General features: G+C 37.9%; 1 protein-coding gene across 1 annotated transcript; it reads right to left on the bottom strand.

Moving 5' to 3' along the window:
- Window positions 1–2,295: 2,295 nt before the first annotated feature.
- LOC126481510 (maternal protein exuperantia-like) lies at window positions 2,296–18,895 on the bottom strand. The gene is made up of 4 exons (XM_050105308.1): window positions 18,731–18,895; window positions 17,854–18,139; window positions 17,328–17,657; window positions 2,296–3,526 (listed from the first exon to the last, which is right to left on the bottom strand). The coding sequence occupies exons 2-4, from the start codon at window positions 18,130–18,132 to the stop codon at window positions 2,909–2,911; spliced, it is 1,227 nt and encodes a 408-aa protein (XP_049961265.1). The 5' UTR covers window positions 18,133–18,139; window positions 18,731–18,895; the 3' UTR covers window positions 2,296–2,908.
- Window positions 18,896–19,438: the final 543 nt, after the last annotated feature.

The raw sequence follows: 19,438 nt of genomic DNA, 5'->3' as shown, positions 1-19,438 counted from the left end.
GCAGATCCTGTTGATTCAGTAGTAGCCTATTACAAGATGTGGATACATTTAAAAAAGTTGTACCATGGAATATTTTCTCGTGTAGTTGATCTGATTACTGAATGCTTTGTTTTTTGACAGAGGAGAATCACTCAAGTAGAATACAGAGTTCCAGAAGGCCACATGTAGAGACATAGAGGCTTGCTGTTCTCAGGGAAAAGTGAGGCAAGAAATCAAGCAAGTGCTAGAAGTAGCTCTATTGAGAGCTCCTATATTAAAAAGGGTAGAAAGGGCCAACTGCTGTACTGGATGAAAAAAGACACATTCAAACATTTGCCTATTGTGTATATGTAAGGATGGAGCAAGGTTCCATCATGCTATTGGCTAGTCACAGTAAAGTGTGTAAAACGCAAAGTGATTTTATATTTCACTGCAAGCAAGAATGATTTTTTTTTATCATTGGGATTTTTTTTTTTTTTTTTTGCCATGTGGTAACAAACCTAAACTAATACTAAATAAATCAAAATTTCAAAGTTTAAAGTGTTATAATTTATGTAGCAGTTCTTGTAAATTTCTTACTGGGGTTAAAGCCTAAACAATCACAAGAATAACGGAATAGGCTTCCAAGTGGTTTAAAATAAACTTAGCACTTAATCTTACAGAGTCATTGTGCAGTTCCCCACAAATAACACAGGTAGCAGAGCTCTAGTGCAACACACTAGTATGAGGCTCACTCTGTGGTATTCTTACAAACAGAAGAGTAATTCCTCCACACTGATAAGGTGGCTCAATAGCCCAATTCATCTTTTTTGTTTTTAAATTTTATAATTGAGGGCACACGATTTTCATAACAAGAGCACTCTGTACACACATAAAAAATAGTTGTCTTATGCTACCACAGTAAAGATGTATGAGCAAAATCATTTTAAACAACAATAAAACAAGCAGACTTTTTCCTACAGAGAACATTCAACGTCAGTTTAAATAGAACTTTCTTAAACTCTGCATGAGACTAATTTTAATTACAGTTGGGGTAATGGTAGCTCAAGATATCTTTGGCACCCCTCCCTTAAGGTTTTACTGTATCCATCAATGCTGATGAGAGACATATCCCTCCTTCACCGATTTAGGTATTCGTACGAATGTGAATGTCAGCACTCTCACAAATAATTAAAATTGCCACACGAGTTGCAACCAATAAACAATTTCACCATCACAGTTTTATCAGTGCTCTGTCAAATTGTTTATGTTTAACATTTTTGAAGTTGCATTCCATTTCAGACGTTTTGACATTTCCTTTGTTTTAATATAGTTCACCTCCATTTATTTGTAGCTGACATCCATGTATCTGTTTTCAATTCTATGAGACTTCCATGTGGTATCTTACCTGCTCTCACTATTCATCACATTTACTTGCAACGGTAATGTGTTCTTACATGACATTCTATAGCCAATGTATAGTATGAACTACCAAGACCACAGAAAGAACACACATTTCAGTGACCAGACAGTACCCAAAGCTGTGAAGAAAAACAGAAAAAAGGCACAGAAAAGGTGTTCAGAACCCAGCTTGCCTGCTTTGCAGTCTACAACCGTGACCACTTAATCACGATGCTATGGTTCTTACATTTAACTAAATGTTGCACTTGTGCTTGGACCATTCATCGTTTCTATTTAGCTTTCTTTTTCATGGTTCAGTGGTGTGTTCAGTGGTGTGTTTATTGGCTATACACTGGCCCATCTTACCATTAAATCGGAGGCTGCAATGGGGAGGTTTCCTTGTCAACACACAATATCCGTAGCATTGAAACTTCCCAATACCACAAGAGTTATGTTACTGCAGTGACTGCAAACAAGTTGTCACTGTTCTTACTATTGCACATATTTGTGGCATTATTGCATTTGTGTACTGTTTTGGATAAGGACTGTAAGACCTGAATCTTTAGAGCACATTCAGGTTTTTGGGTGCATGTAAGTTTTACTCAGCTGATGTGTGTTCACTATCTAACACCATTCTGTATTCTTTTGTGCCTGAATAGTAGCTTATTATTTACTTATTGATTCACTAAAAGGAAAAACATCTGTAATGGAATTTGGCAAGCCCCAAAAAAAACTGCATTCATGCCTTTGGGCAAATATTTAATTTACTGGACTGTCATGCATCTGGCAATTTTCCAAAAATCAATACCTTATTTGCTAACATGAATGAAAATTTACACCACAAGAAAAAATTTGTGAAACTGGAAAACTAGTTGATCTTCACTGAAAAGTTGGACTCCACATTTAGTGACAGGGTTTAAAAAACAAATACTGCTGTGTGATGCATGTTATATAATTGAAAAGCAATTGCTACAAAAGTTATACATTAAAACTAATACCTCTGCTTTAATGTACTAGAGTTTGGTGACAATCTCAGTAACAAGCTTTCAGAATACGCATCCAATTTGAAGGTCTCTGTATATTTCTGATAAACACTAAAGGCAGCAGAAACTTAAAGCTTTATATATTTATAAATAATATGAAAATTAACATTAAATAAAAAATTTCCTTAGTACATATGTACATATTGCTTTTATTTAACAGTTTTTACAATGAGATCTGAAGAAAAAACCATTTCCTGGCGTTTACAGTACACAGTGAGTACTTCATTTAAATCAGTGAATCAATGAACGGTCTAGCAGAACTGTAGCAAACTTAATTCATCTGTATTTGAGATTGAAAATAAAATATAAATGATGAATCTTACTTCTCATTCCACCAAGATCAAAGCAAATTATTCTTCTGACAAATTAATGTTCTCTTAACTAAATACTTTAATAGAGACCTAACAATTTAACTGATTAAGGCAACACTGGCATAAATGATGCATTTCTGGTAAACAAAACATCTCTGGAAAGTAAGGCACTCATTAGATGTCTCATTACTACTATTAGTTTGATTCCGGAGTAGCTGGAGAGGATGCACCAGTATTAACACTTTTCTGAGGTGAGGTGTCATTGCTCTGAGACGAGGCAGTAGCAGAAGTATTATTAGCACCAGTGCTCGGCTCCTTCACTGGAGAGTTATTTGTATCAGGTGTACTTGATGCACTTGCACCTTCAGAGACTGATTTTTCAGGGGCAACTTTCTGGGGTGTTTCATCAGATTTCTTCTTAGATTCAGGATTAAAATGTCCATTCACAATTTTCTTCAATTCTTCCAGTTCATTGGGCTTAATATTAGTTACTTTTGATGTTATCAATTCATTTATACCATTACTTCCATCTTTGGAATGTGCGGCTGAAAGATCTTCGTAGTTTACACCAGCCTGCGCCAGAGCCCTACGAAGTGCAGATGCCTTCGCCGACTCCTTTCTGTCAATACGCATCATAGGCCTGAATATTGGCCTCAAAGAGTTCTGTCGCTCAATAAACTTTTTTAACAAGGCAATGTGTTCCTCCTCTTTATCCAGCGTCCAAATGAATTCTTTTAAGCTCTCCACTACAGCAACAGATGCATCTCCACTACCTTTATTTTCCTGTCGCTCATCAAGTAAGTGATGCACAATCTGTAACAAACAATATGTTCGTATGTTCAGCAGATTCTGAAAACAGTTAAGTTCACAAAATCAACAATATTACAGTGACATATTCAAGTCTAGCTCCTGCATATGGCAAGCTGCTGATTTTGCCCGTAAGAGACAAAATTAACTGACCACACTGTGTGACTGGCACAAAGATGTCAGCAACACTGTCATAACAAATTATGTTTGGGGACAATCTTAGCTATTTCTAGGCAAGGCAGGGCAATTGTTAGACAGGTAAAACCAACTGCTGACTATGATTAAGTTTAGACAGTATACAGCTCTAAATAAATATCTCTGTACAATAAACTTGTCATGTAAACTTACTGCAGTGATATGATTGGAACAAATGATTTGCAGGACCAGATGTATGTACCTAACTATAGAGGTGTCTCATGGAGCAAGAAAGTTACCACCACTTAGTTATAGGTAATGTGGACAAGTGCAAAATAAGGTAATATTAACATTAGAGAATGAAGATTTCTTTCCACCACTTCCCACACTTCAAGTTGAAAACAATTATTTTTACAGTAACAACAACATGCATTGAGAAAAAGTATCAGTATTATTACTTTGTGTATCCCTGCCCTTTATCAATAAAAGGTTTGTTTTTGTTCACTGACCCCAGTACTTCAGAGACATTTATATGCCTTATATCTGTATTATTCTTTGTTTAGGAGGATAAGAAAATTTAAGTTCTAGTTACAGCACCCAATCTATTTTCCACTTACACTACACAACCAAGCCTCAATCTCAACAACAGAACATTTCACAGCACTGCTCTTGTGAGATGTGCTCTATCTGGCCAAGTTCTATGTCAACAGTTATTTACATGTAAGCTGTTTTGATCAGAAACACACAAAACTTAACAAGCAACCCTTTGTGCAGCTCAAATGTCTCCTTCCATTTGCACCCATTTTTTAAAATCATATTCAAAGTTTGGAACATGTAAAATGTATTTCCCACAGGAAGAGCTTTGCTAATCTTATTCCAACTCATCTTTTGCCCTCAATCACTTCTGCCAAGCAGTTTTAAAACCATGTGCACACTTTTGTACAGTTAAGGAATCATTATGACAAACAGATTTGCACTATGATAATGGAAAGCTCAAGATGTAAATTGTCAATGTTTTGATCAAAGGAGATTCCATTTATACTATCAAACCTATTTAAAAAACATGGAAAAATATACTTGACCTGAATGGAAGAGATCAATAACAACAGGCAATACTTGTTTCAAGGCACTTAACATCTGTTATTAAGTCTACTACCACTCTCCCACTTCCCCCACCCCCAACTGACAAATTTCAGGGAGCAGAGGTTGTGGGGGGGTTGCCAATATGCAACCAGCAAAATTTGGTAAGGCACTGCATGCACCTACAAAACAGCCAACACAGCAGGGCATGTGCCAAACGAAAATTAAATACATTAGGCTGGTCACCAGCACCTCTACTTCCCGAAACACCAAAATTTTTATCTCTGTATGCTTGTCACTCCTGACTTTTGGAACGTACCCATCCTGACACTCAAGCAGCAGTTAACAAGAAAATCCTTTAGTAGGCAGCAACACACACAATTACTGATCTATTACTGGGAATGTCACAGGGATGAGATTTAATTTTCTATGCTTTTGATAAATACATCTAAGAAATTTTATCAAAACTATGCAGTAAATGATTTGTTTGAAATTAATGATTAAATATGTGAAAGACAACACTACCACTTCTCACATTAAAGAGCAGTTGAGTAACTGAAGCATGTATCTGAACTCTTCTAACTGGAAGTCCTCAATTACACTACCATCCCTTAAAGCAGTCATGGGCAATCTTTGGTGACCCACAGCCTTTACTCAAATACTTAAGCTGTCAGGTCACCTTATCACTTGAAGCAACAATAGCACTCTTAGCAGTTAAGTACAGCCTCAGTGACAGTTTATGAGGTACCCCTTCCCAATAAGCCACGAACAAATTCTGCCAAATGTGTTTTTGAAAATACATTCATGTTTTCTGAGGCATGACAGCTTGTCATACTTTATAGACACCTATATGCTCTTGTCTTTGTCTCTTAAGACTTGCCCATGAGAGCAACTCCCTCTGGTGTGGCCTGGAGGGCCTGCTTGCTGTGCCCACAAGAGTAGTCTAATTCTCACAGTATTGGTTAATGTTCAATATTAACAGAGATTGTCTATTCCTGGTGAAAGTGGACTCTTGTGTTGTGCAAATGTTATCAGGATCCTGAACTTTGTGACTGCTGTTTGATTTAAACACCCTGGATAAATGCTGTGCTCAAATTGTGGTTTTCATTTGGCAGAATATTAACCATCTTCCTAGACTGCTAAATCATGTCATTTGTTGAGGATAATGTACTGTTTATTCCACTTCAGATCGTGTATAACTTGTTTTATTTAAGTGGTTTATAAGAAAATTTAAGTTTTTTAGTTGTGGTGTCAAATTTGTTAACTTCTTAGAAGTCAAATTTTTAAGTATCACTCCATGAGAAATTGCATGAACTATTGGGAGAGTAATAAATTATAATCTTCGCTGTGACCTGAGCTTGCACTTACTGGAATGTTGCTACAGGGAATTTGTGAAGACTGCTTGCATTCTGACACCAGTACTGTTTACCGATCCTTGTTAGACTTACTCGTTCTGGCCCCAGATAGCTTTCAAAGCAACCTATTTATGCGATTCTGGGTGCACAAGCCATGGGCAGCGAAAGCTCTCACTGTCCTATGCAATGCTACTTCTTCCAAGCACAGCCATGGCTTCTAATACTGCAATTTAAAGTTTTAGTTGAAATTTTAGAGTAACACTCATTCTATTTGTTAATTAGAAGAGGCTTGCTTTTTATAACCTTTTTGCTTTTTCAAATTATTTAAACATTTTACCAGTGGTTGAGATCTCAATGGTCATTCTTATTTAATGTAAATTTCAATAATTTGAATATTATCGTGGAACCCTGTAAACCTTACTACACGTCTGTTTTATGAGGTTTTAAATCTGATCTCCCTTGGTTAGTTTGTATTTTAAAATAATAATTTTTGGCAGTGGCCTATTATGTGGCCAGCAGAGTTTCATTAAATTTTAATTGGTGCCTTCTGCTCATGAAGTTTTGGTCATTTATGGTTGTTTAAATGTGGCTTGAATTTGTATCAGTCTGGCAAACAGCAATTTTGTCCAAGTTATAATCGACATGAAAATGAAATGAAATGATCGTATGGCATATAATCGACATTATCTGCCATAACTTACATTCTGTATTCAAATTGTTATTTAAATTCTTAATTGGATTAATGTTATTTAGTCTGTCTAAAATTTGTTGCAACAGTGAGAGTTGTGACAAATCTCCATTGGTCTAGCCCTTCCTCTTTCCTTTCTGGCTAAATTAAGAGGCTGTATGTTCACTTTTCATTATGATCACCCACCTCATGTTCACATTTATTTACACATCGTGAACATTGTTTATTTACTTACGACATTTTACGATAGTGATCTTAACACTCATTGCAAAACTCTACAACACTTAAAGACGTTTCACAAATGTAAACAAAAATGAACACCTGGACATGGGATGCTTCCACCTGCATTTCTTCAAGTTAGCAAGCTGTTCCCACACACTGTATACAAATCAGCACACTGTCTATTACTTCATCCTCAAACTGGAAACATGTCTGTTGTTCAAATCCATCTGCTGCAAAATGTTACTACAACCTTCACTGGTCTGTGTTATGAGCTGCAAACCCACAGCAAGCTGAGCATCAGCAGACATCCGAGAATTCAACCCGGGCAGATTAGAACTGGGCACTTCAACACTCCCACAAACTACTACTACTACTACTACTACTACTACTACTACACCACATTGAAACCGATAGCCAGATCAAGCCCACAGGCCACCACTTGCCACCTGCACAGACAGTGTAAAATTTTTAGATATGTATCCCATTATAAAATATGCAATTCTCACAGAAGTCTTCTATTTATTTTTAATAATGATTGTACGTGCTTAAAATGCTAATGTTACATGCATTACTTCAGATCAAAGTAACCCATGAGAGAAGAGTATGGATTGCAGTATTACAAACGTAAAATTACATTGATTCTATTGGTAGCAAAAAACAAGTCAGTGTGGACCTCCGACAAGTAAGATACTTTCAAATTCCAACAAAATGTTATAGATTTAGATCACAAAACCAAGCCTTTGTTTTATGGTGAATCTTAAAACAAAAACAAATGTGTGTGGGTCACGTCCAGAAGAGGATGGCTATCAGGTCCAGGAAGTTTCAACTGAGTTTGAAAAACTTATAATAAAATGTAAGGGGTAGCCCGACAGACAAAATTAGTGACAAATTGCAACACTACTATGGCATTATCATTAAGAATAACATCCAAGTGTTCAAAATGAGGCCCACAATATGTCAACTTACAACAAACCAATATACGAATTGTGCCCTCCCAGACCATATTCATGTGTCCAAGCACTGCAAGCTACAATACTCAAAAACTTTATACTCCCAGGAACAATCCAACCCAGCAGCTGTCATTGAATTCTCAAGCCCTTTACAGTGACCTGGTACATCCTGACTTTTGCCTAAAGGGGCAGACCCAAAATCCAAACAAGTCAAATTTCATATGGACTATCAAAAAGTCTTTTTGTTAGAAGACTGAACTGGGAGTCAGTCACACTGTACTGCTTTTAATAATGGCAACAGCAGCAGGGTGATAGTCATGCAGTGTATGGGCATTAATCCTGGAGTACAGTGCACCAGAGAACTGCCCTTTGACAAGGTTTGCACAGAAAGCACAGTATGCAGCAGATACAGCTACTATGGAGTCCTCAACTGAGAAAAAATATCTTCAGAAAATCTTCAAGAGGACAATACACAGTATGGTACAGGATGCAAGTGAATAAAAATAATATGTACATTTTCAGGTACACAGATATTGTCGCTAGCTATAAAATTAGTTTCAACCTATATTGTTAAAGTTACTTAGACATTAAGAAAATGGATCTTTTCTAAGTTACACATCCGTGCACCAAGTGTTTTCCAGAGCAGTCTGTCCCTTTTCCTTTTCTATGTTACCTAACAAATGACATAGCTGACGTATGTACTTTGTTACGATATTACACTGACAATCACAGTATCTATAAATATTTGTTTACCCTTATCCTGCATCATAGATTATAGTCAGCAACAGGAGTAATGGCCTGTGTTGCAGCTCCCGAGGACAGCTGCTTCGTCAAATCGGCAGAAAGTGCGCAGACTGTAACTATGTTACACTGATGCACCTTGGCAATGTCACAGACTGGCTTGCCTGAATTTGCCTTACATTTGAAGACAGTTCACTTTGGAAGTAAAATCCCTTGCCTGTCCATGGAACACTTAGCACCTAAGTGTTTCACCCATTTTGAGAAACCTCACAGGAAAGAAAGGATGCTACAAAAATCAGCCAATCTCAATTTCACACACATAGAACAACAGAATGCTCAAATATGCCTGAAGTTTTCACAGTACATTAAGCAGAAACAAACTTGGCACTAATTGGCTAGCTGCAATGGTCTGTGCATCAATGGCGCACAGGCCAACACTGTCGCAGATTAAAACACACTGCAAAATTTTCAGTCATGTTTAGGGAAGATTATTGTAAAAACTTGAGGCCACAACTCTCTGAACCTTAATTTAATAGCATCAAGATTTGATTGCTCCAGTGCTACACTATTAAGACATCTGCTTTTATGAAGAGTCAGTTTGGGTAAATTACTTACATGTGATGTGTGCTAAATTATCTAACAAGACAGTAGTGATGAGATCCTAACAACATACTAAACAGGGATGATCACTGAATAACTTATCAAAAGCACACCATGTCCAACAAGCATGTAATAGTAACAATACAGTCCAGGTAACTGTGCTTCAACATTGCAACCAGTGAATCTTTTTGAAGCACCATATTCTACATTTTCAACAGTGAAAACGGGTCGACCGAAGTGTCTGATCCCACCCGTAGGCTTTGACCTGTGACGTAAGGCTGTTGTGGTGTGTTTGTGGGTATCTTTTTGATGTGATCGGTGGTGCTTTTTGGTGGTGTGTTAGGTGATGTTTTTGGTTTAGTTTGCATTTGTGGCGTGTTTGTAGGTGGCATATTGTTGCGGTCAGTGGTTCTCTCTGGTGATGCGTTTATGGGTAACGTGTTATGTGGCGTATGGGGTTCATTTGAGTGATAGCATTGCATGTGTGTGGTATCTGAACTGTGCTTTCAGCGGAATATTTTTTCAGTGAGTTGACAATTTTAGTTGTTATTTCGACATTATTGTTTTCTTTCTGTTCGTCGTGTGTAAATTTTGGGAATTTTTTTTTATGTCTTTTGTAGGTATAGATATGACTTACAAGGTCAACAGTTTTCGGTTGTCTGTGGTGACGTGGAACAGTGTGTTGTCTCTCATAAAATTTCTTCAATTATTCCGATTTTTAGATGATGTCGTGAAGAAATGAGGCTTACTAAAGTTCCGGCGTCTCGAACCAGGGACGGCTGTATGTGGAGATGTCTTAAGGACAACAGCGCAAGAGAAGTGTTCGATTCCACTATGTGGTTGTGGCTGTGAGTATTCCGGTATCTGGAATTGCTGTTGAGCTATATAGGTCAAGGGAAGTGTTCGATTCTCATTTGTGGGATCGGGAGCTGATATTGAGCTATATAGGTCATGGGAAGTGTCCGATTCCAGAGCATATTGTGTTTAGTGGAATTTGGGTAGTTTTGTGTTGTCTGTTTTCGTCATTTTGTATGGTTTGGTATGGTGGTGTGTGTGTAAATTTGTTTATATTTACTTTGTCACCACCCAAAAACCCCCAATTTCCCACACTTGTCTCTTTAGTTTCCACTAGGTTTTTGTGGAATGTGTGTGTGTGGGTTTTTCCAACGTATTTTTGTGTTTGTGGTCATGTTCACGTAATGATGTTATAGGCGCCATATAGGAGTCTTAGTGTATGGTCGTTTCTGCCGTATTAGTGACGTAATGGGTCGAAGCAAATGGGTGGAATCTGACGCTTCTGTATTTCTGTGAAAACAAATTACTCAAACCCATAAAAACTTGTGAGCCTACATAACTAAGGGCAGATAATTCACAATGCTTTTTCATGGTCATGTGACAAATTCCCTAATTCCACTTTTAAAACAGTTTCTGCTTTGTCATTGTGTTAAATGATAAGCCCCAATTACTTAATATGTTGTGTGTACTTTGCATGATCCATACACATTCTAGTTCTGAATCTGCAGTCCATGGCAGTCTTAAGATTCCAGAGTACTTATGTTTCCAGCTGAAGTGCACTTACAGTGTACCTGGCTCTTGTTGGGTGCTGCACATGATGAAGGGCGAGAAGTGAATACAATTAAGTCTTCATAGGTAGCCAATGAGAACCACTAAATGTAATATCTTTCAAATGAAGATTCAAACTGATTACTTTTGATTTCAATATGGAGAGCAGAAAGAAAGTGACATGTTGACTGACTGACTTACAGCAAAGACCGAGGCCATGGTTATGTCTGAACGTGACGATTTCATTGAGTTGGTGAAGCCAATGACAATACAAAATTACAACTGCTGTAACAGACTGTACAGCAACAACATGTTCATATTACAATAACCCAATGCTATGTCTTATTTCTGGTTTTGCCAACAACGCTGATATGGTTAAATATCCTAAACTAATGGAATAAATTGTTACCCTTATTTAAGAAGCATACAAAATAACTAATGAGAACAGCTACCAACAACTGCCTGAAAATGTACTTAAGGCAGAATTTTAGATTACAAAAATCATTGTTTAACAATTTGTAATTATAAATGCACTAACAGAAGTAAGGAGCAGAAAAGTTCTTGGACCACGACCTCACATCCCAGAAAGTAAATCAACAGCCAGTTTCTATGTTAATTATGCATAACATAGTAGCTATCTCCACGTAAGTATGCTGAAGCAGCAGTTTGAACAATTTCCTAGAAGATGAAACAGAGTTCTTCTAAAAAACCCACAAGAATGTTAATCACAAAACAGCTCTGGAGGAAGTACAAAACAAATGTGTGTGATGGAAATTAAGAATCAGCCTAAGGATTCGAATCTGCTATGTTTTAACAGGTTACACCCTGACTGATTAAATACCAAAGAAATGATACTATGCAATGACTCTTGTTAACACATGTTACCCAACATTCATTCCTCGACACACACCTGAAACAACATGTAACCTCTCCAAAGAATTGCAGTTTGTCAAATTATACTACCTTTCAGACAATTTATGAAAGAATCTGGCCAGTAAATCAATACCCATATAAAATTAACAAGTGGAATTTTTAGGAGGGAAATACGGAAGCGTCCGATCCCGCCCGTCTGCTATGAGCCATGACATCGCAAATATGGCGGAAACAAAAACAAACACACACACTTTCCACAAGAAGCCTAATGACACTAACGGGACAAGTGCGGGAAATGGGGTTTTGGGTGGGGGGGGGCACTAAATATAAACAAATTCAGACGCCTTGCGTAGCTACAACATGTAAGTGAAGACAGCCATGCATGAATAGCCACCCACCTCCCCAGGGCTCGTAACCCCTGCAACCCATAGAAGATAAAGATGCTTCAGTAGCTGATTAGTGTTTTTTGTCTTGTTTAAAAAAAAATCTCACAGGATAGAACGAACAGATCAGAGAGATAAATATAATAAACTAAAACAGAAATTGGAGGAAACAGATAATTAAAATAAGTAATAAGCGTTTTTAAATTTAAAAATCTCACGAGAAAGAACGAACATATCAGAAAAGTAAATAAAATGAGATAAAACAGAACTGGAGACAGCCACACTAAAACCAAACTCCGCGCCGTCATGACGTCACACACGACAACACCCTTACGTCACGGGTCAAAGCCGACACGTCGGATCGGACGCTTCTGTCGACCCTTTAGGAGTACAGATCGTAATCACAATATTGAGGGGAAAGTAAATTTACATTAATTATCTAAGTGCAAGAGAAAAATGGACGCCAGCTGTCTGTTCATGATCAGATGATTAATAAGTACTTTGCTTACTGCACATCTGCAAGAATATGAAAAACAGTTTCACCCTTTCTGTGCATGGAACGTACATTTTTCCAACTAGAAATGAAAATTGCTCATCACTGTATCAATGAAAACTCTCTTAAGGCTATATTGCAAATCAATTTGTTACTACAACTGTGACATTCATCTTCCAACCTAACCTAGACCACAGATTAAGAAAGTTTCTCATAACCCATTTTTTGTGTAGGAAGGGGTTTGCGCAACAGTATTTCTAGATCTGAAAATTATTCTCACAGCCTTAGTTTCATCACCCCCTCTCCGCTGTTAATTCGAGCTTTCCCACAAACCCCTAAAATTGTAATTTTTCCTATGTAACAGCAGATTTAATTGTTGGTGCCCCACACAGTCTAGTAACAAGCAAATCATCGTACACCAAGGTATATACACTCACTGTTGGCAGCATTTCTCTTATTTACTGCTATAATTCTGACAATATGAACAATGCAAACATTTTCAGAATAATCCTACCAATCCTAACATTCCCTCCAACATTCTAAGTGAAACTGCAAGGTATGTTTGAAAGGTATTTTGTTACACAACAGAAAAACTTCAGTTTCATGGGCATAACTTCAATTTCCGTGTAATCTAACATCCAGTGAAAAACTGAGTATTTCAGGGGCTCTGAAACATTATCTAACTACATGGACTAATTTTTAATGCACCCGTAAGTTTCAGAATCCCGTACGTGTCAGCATACAGCCACAACAGGAAAGAGTTTTTAGTGCAAGTTTATCAATACCAGTCTCCAATAATATCATGGATCAAATTCCAAACGTATATGATGACCCACCGGTCAGTTGTTGTTGTGGTCTTCAGTCCTGAGACTGGTTTGATGCAGCTCTCCATGCTACTCTATCCTGCACAAGCTTCTTCATCTCCCAGTACCTACTGCAACCTACATCCTTCTGAATCTGCTTAGTGTATTCATCTCTTGGTCTCCCTCTACGATTTTTACCCTCCATGCTGCCCTCCAATGCTAAATTTGTGATCCCTTGATGCCTCAAAAAATGTCCTACCAACCGATCCCTTCTTCTAGTCAAGTTGTGCCACAAACTTCTCTTCTCCCCAATCCTATTCAATACCTCCTCATTAGCTACGTGATCTACCCACCTTATCTTCAGCATTCTTCTGTAGCACCACATTTCGAAAGCTTCTATTCTCTTCTTGTCCAAACTGGTTATCATCCATGTTTCACTTCCATACATGGCTACACTCCATACAAATACTTTCAGAAACGACTTCCTGACAAATCTATACTCTATGTTAACGAATTTCTCTTCTTCAGAAACGATTTCCTTGCCATTGCCAGTCTACATTTTATATCCTCTCTACTTCGACCATCATCAGTTATTTTACTCCCCAAATAGCAAAACTCCTTTACTACTTTAAGTGTCTCATTCCCTAATCTAATCCCCTCAGCATCACCTGACTTAATTTGACTACATTCCATTATCCTTGTTTTGCTTTTGTTGATGTTCATCTTATATCCTCCTTTCAAGACACTGTCTATTCCGTTCAACTGCTCTTCCAGGTCATTTGCTGTCTCTGACAGAATTACAATGTCATCGGCGAACCTCAAAGTTTTTACTTCTTCTCCATGAATTTTAATACCTACTCCGAATTTTTCTTTTGTTTCCTTTACTGCTTGCTCAATATACAGATTGAATAACATAGGGGAGAGGCTATAACCCTGTCTCACTCCTTTCCCAACCACTGCTTCCCTTTCATGGCCCTCGACTCTTGCAACTGCCATCTGGTTTCTGTACAAATTTTTAATAGCCTTTCACTCCATGTATTTTACCCCTGCCACCAACAGAACTTGAAAGAGTATTCCAGTTAATGTTGTCAAAAGCTTTCTCTAAGTCTACAAATGCTAGAAACTTAGGTTTGCCTTTTCTTAATCTTACTTCTAAGATAAGTCTTAAGTTTAGTATTGCCTCACGTGTTCCAACATTTCTACAGAATCCAAACTGATCTTCCCCGAGGTCGGCTTCTACCAGTTTTTCCATTTGTCTGTAAAGAATTCGCGTTAGTATTTTGCAGCTGTGTCTTATTAAACTGATAGTTCGGTAATTTTCACATCTGTCAACACCTGCTTTCTTTGGGATTGGAATTATTATATTCTTCTTGAAGTCTGTGGGTATTTCGCCTGTCTCATGCATCTTGCTCACCAGATGGTAGAGTTTTGTCATGACTGGCTCTCCCAAGGCCATCAGTAGTTCTAATGGAATGTTGTCTACTCCCGGGGCCTTGTTTCGACTCAGGTCTTCCAGTGCTCTGTCAAACTCTTCACGCAGTATCTTATCTCCCATTTCATCTTCATCTACATCCTCTTTCATTTCCGTAATATTGTCCTCAAGTACATGCCCTTGTATAGACCCTCTATATACTTCTTCCACCTTTCTGCCTTCCCTTCTTTGCTTAGAACTGGGTTGCCATCTGAGCTCTTGATGTTCATACAAGTGGTTCTCTTCTCTCCAAAAGTCTCTAATTTTCCTGTAGGCAGTATCTATCTTACCCCTAGTGAGACAAGCCTCTACATCCTTACATTTGTCCTCTAGCCATCCCTGCTTAGCCATTTTGCACTTCCTGTCGATCTCATTGAGACGTTTGTATTCCTTTTTTGCCTGCTTCATTTACTGCATTTTTATATTTTCTCCTTTCATCAATTAAATTCAATATTTCTTCTGTTACCCAAGGGTTTCTATTAGACCTCGTCTTTTTACCTACTTGATCCTCTACTGCCTTCACTACTTCATCCCTCAGAGCTACCCATTCTTTCTTCTTCTACTGTATTTCTTTCCCCCATTCCTGTCAATTGTTCCCTTATGCTCTCCCTGAAACTCTCTACAACCTCTGGTACTTTCAATTTATCCAGGTCCCATCTCCTTAAATTCCCACCTTTTTGCAGTTTCTTCAGTTTCAATCTACAGTTCATAACCAATAGATTGTGGTCAGAATCCACATCTGCCCCTGGAAATGTCTTACAATTTAAAACCTGGTTCCTAAATCTCTGTCTTACCGTTATATAATCTATCTGATACCTTTTAGTATCTCCAGGATTCTTCCAGGTATACAACCTTCTTTTATGATTCTTGAACCAAGTGTTAGCTATGATTAAATTATGCTCTGTGCAAAATTCTACCAGACGGCTTCCTCTTTCATTTCTCTCCCCCCATCCATATTCACCCACTATGTTTCCTTCTCTCCCTTTTCCTACTCTCGATTCCAGTCACCCATGACTATTAAATTTTCGTCTCCCTTCACTACCTGAACAATTCCTTTTATCTGATCATACATTTCATCAATTTCTTCATCATCTGCAGAGGTAGTTGGCATATAAACTTGTACTACTGTAGTAGCCATGGGCTTTGTGTCTATCTTTGACACAATAATGCGTTCACTATGCTGTTTGTAGTAGCTAACCCGCACTCCTATTTTTTTATTCACTATTAAACCTACTCCTAGATTACCCCTATTTGGTTTTGTATTTATAACCCTGTAATCACCTGACCAAAAGTCTTGTTCCTCCTGCCACCTAACTTCACTAATTCCCACTATATCTAACTTTAACCTATCCATTTCCCTTTTTAAATTTTCTAACCTACCTGCCCAATTAAGGGATCTGACATTCCACACTCCGATCCGTAGAATGCCAGTTTTCTTTCTCCTGATAACGACGTCCTCTTGAGTAGTCCCCGCCCGGAGATCCGAATGGGGGACTATTTTACCTCCGGAATATTTTACCCAAGAGGACGCCATGATTTAATCTTACAGTAAAGCTGCATGTCCTCGGGAAAAATTACGGCTGTAGTTTCCTCTTGCTTTCAGCCGTTCGCAGTACCAGCACAGCAATGCCATTTTGGTTAGTGTTACAAGGCCAGATCAGTCAATCATCCAGACTGTTGCCCCTGCAACTACTGAAAAGGCTGCTGCCCCTCTTCAGGAACCACATGTTTGTCCGGCCTCTCAACAGATACCCCTCCGTTGTGGTTGCACCTACGGTACGGCCATCTGTATCGCTGAGGCACGCAAGCCTCCCCACCAACGGCAAGGTCCATGGTTCATGGGGGAAGCACCTGTCAGATGTGATGTTAAACCTAACAGCCCCTTCGTGCAATATGAAAGAAGTATCTAGTAGCCAGCACTACATTTCATCTAGTCCTCTTATTAAACACACAAAACCTTCAATCAATATACCCACCTGAATCACCACTTGGGAAAAAGGACCATTGTGGAGAAAAGTTTTGTGATTAGGCATTAGAACAACCCATTTCGGTGCCCATCCAACAATGCTACATGGCCTTAATTTTATTTAATCATTGTTCACTCAAAGTCTAAAAATAATAACCAATAAATGTTTAGCCATGTACCATGATAAATTTGACATAACACCACCTGCAAACTAGTTCCTAGTTATTCACTATGCTGTAACAACCCTCTGCTTACTCACATAGCACTATGAATAACAATGGACTGCCACAATTGTTTTAATAAATGGAAAAATTTAAATATCCTACTGGAAACTGAAATGCTATAATCTTGAGTGCAACAATTCTTATGTTATCCCTTGGCAGTAGTGCAGAACTGCAAAATTAACTGATGCAACAATGAAGCTAGACAGCAAAAACCCAGATTCTGTTTAAATGAATGAACAAAAACTTTGTTTAATGTTTACCTGATAAGCAAGGCGTGCCCTATCAACAGCACTACTTAAGTCTTCTTCCTTGTCCAGAAGCACCCGTGATAATGTACGAAGAGTAAAAGCCTTAACAGTTTTTGCACATTTCACTTCTGCAACAGAAAAACCATTGACGAATCCTTTCACTACTGCACAAAACCTATCCAGCAGGTTGTACTTTCTCAACGCCTCCAACAGCAACGATGACGCCAATTTCTGGTTTTCATGGCTAACCAGAATAAGACTCTGCTTTGTCTTTCCACTTATCTGCTCCAGCCAATGCACGAAATCAGTAAGGGCGGAAATTTCACTCTTCGTTTTTAAAACCTGAAAAACGAATTTCATTCAACATACTGATCAAGAACAAATATTTAATATAACAGGACATGATGATTTATATAACATTCACAATGTAAACGTAGCTGTATAAATTAATACTTCTCAGCATGACATAACTCTTACAATGAGATTTATTTTTATACGGAAATGAGGAAAAATGGGTAACAAATGTACATAATCTTACCTTTCCAGCTTTAATATCCTTCAGCATTCTATATCGTCCAATTGTCACCACTGCCATATTATGCCTGCTCCGGGAAGCAGGATTCAAATCTCCGAAGGGCATAATGTACTGAGAGAACTTGTCAGTTGGGGTGTACGCAGCAACTTGACAAATTTCGTCAATTAGTGTACGTCCAGTTGCATCCACATCCCAACCGATCAACCTGTATTCACCTCCAGCAGAAAGATCCACAGTCTTTCCGCTCTCTGTGCCATTCTCTGTTACTGTTGTTGACACCATCACTCTCCTATAAGCGAAACATGAGAAATTTAAATCTACTAATACACCACTGAAAAACAATTGTCTAATATCTTGTATTTATACAACTCAGGAATAAAGATTGTTATCTGTTTGGAAATAAGATTTCTTCAGTTGAAATGTGACAACTGATTAGGACTATTTTCCAACGCTAGTCAAGTCTGGTCCGATGACAAACTTCAAACCTCAATTATTTTCAGGAATCTTGGCACCCACACACAGCCGACTGAGTATCTCGTGTTTGTAATAACAATACTTCTCAATAAATGATGAATAATGCAATATGGCATTGAGCACGAGTTCTACAACCGATTCGATCGACAAACGTTATTCCTTCACACTTAAATAATTATAAACAACAAACTCCATGGTGCTGATTGTACGGCATGTGCAACATCCCCATTTAACCACAATGTCCTATCCTAGGTAACAATCACACTCTGCTTTCACGAACAGGAAAACTAGGAAAAGTAACATGTTTTTCTCCGGCAACAATCTATTCTTAGAAAAATTAACAGCCCCGCCCCTTCATCATGCAAACAGCATAAATAATCATCGTTAACGGCAATGTCTCGCTTACCAGTGGGTGGTCAATGCCTAAACTATCAGACAGCGCGTCCAAAATGTTACCAATTATTCTCACTACTGACAATCTTCACACATTCGACTCTCATACGTCACTATACGTTTCACTACACAATGCACGTGGAGGATAGAAATGGGTGCCTTCTGAAAGTTACGTATGCAATACGCAAATAGTGCGCGGCGAGATTCTTATTAGTATCGATAGAATCGCATCGATTAAAATCTTTATAACTGAAAAGACATGCCAAATGTAGTCATTTACATTTAATACGATCATGTTGCTTTTAAGAAATGCTAAAGAAATATATTAAATTCAGTGAAATAAGTTTTATTAACAAATCATTATACTCTTTGGACAGCAAACCTCAAAAACAAGAACGAACGTCAATAAACGGAAAATAGAGGGCGTTTATTATTAAAAGTTATGATACAATATAAGAGATGGGGAAAGTGCTTCTTTTTACGGAATCATTCCTTTTGAGATAGCTCTTCTGACTGAATTACTACAGATGAACTATATAATTCATTTTATCTTTAAAGTACCAATAAAAAGAGGAGCACGTAGAAAAACTCTTACACCAATAAATCAGGAGCAAAATTTTATTGCCTAAAAAATTGGATGAACTATAGAAATAAACACAAAATGAACATTACTAATAACGTTTTATTTGTGTAAGTACAATCTTTTTGTTAGTATGGGCTG

The sequence above is a fragment of the Schistocerca serialis genome, chromosome 5 (genome assembly GCF_023864345.2).
Source record: "Schistocerca serialis cubense isolate TAMUIC-IGC-003099 chromosome 5, iqSchSeri2.2, whole genome shotgun sequence".
NCBI classification, from domain to species: Eukaryota; Metazoa; Arthropoda; class Insecta; order Orthoptera; family Acrididae; genus Schistocerca; species Schistocerca serialis.
This window is presented reverse-complemented; position numbering and strand designations above follow the sequence as displayed.

Bases quoted from the DNA above. Each gene is read 5' to 3' on its own strand.
- LOC126481510 (XM_050105308.1), bottom strand. From the start codon at position 18,132: ATGGTGTCAACAACAGTAACAGAGAATGGCACAGAGAGCGGAAAGACT. The intron at 17,658-17,853 runs GTAAGATTATGT...TTCGTTTTTCAG, and splicing joins AGGATATTAAAGCTGGAAAG to GTTTTAAAAACGAAGAGTGA. The intron at 3,527-17,327 runs GTAAACATTAAA...TGTTTGTTACAG, and splicing joins GGGCACGCCTTGCTTATCAG to ATTGTGCATCACTTACTTGA.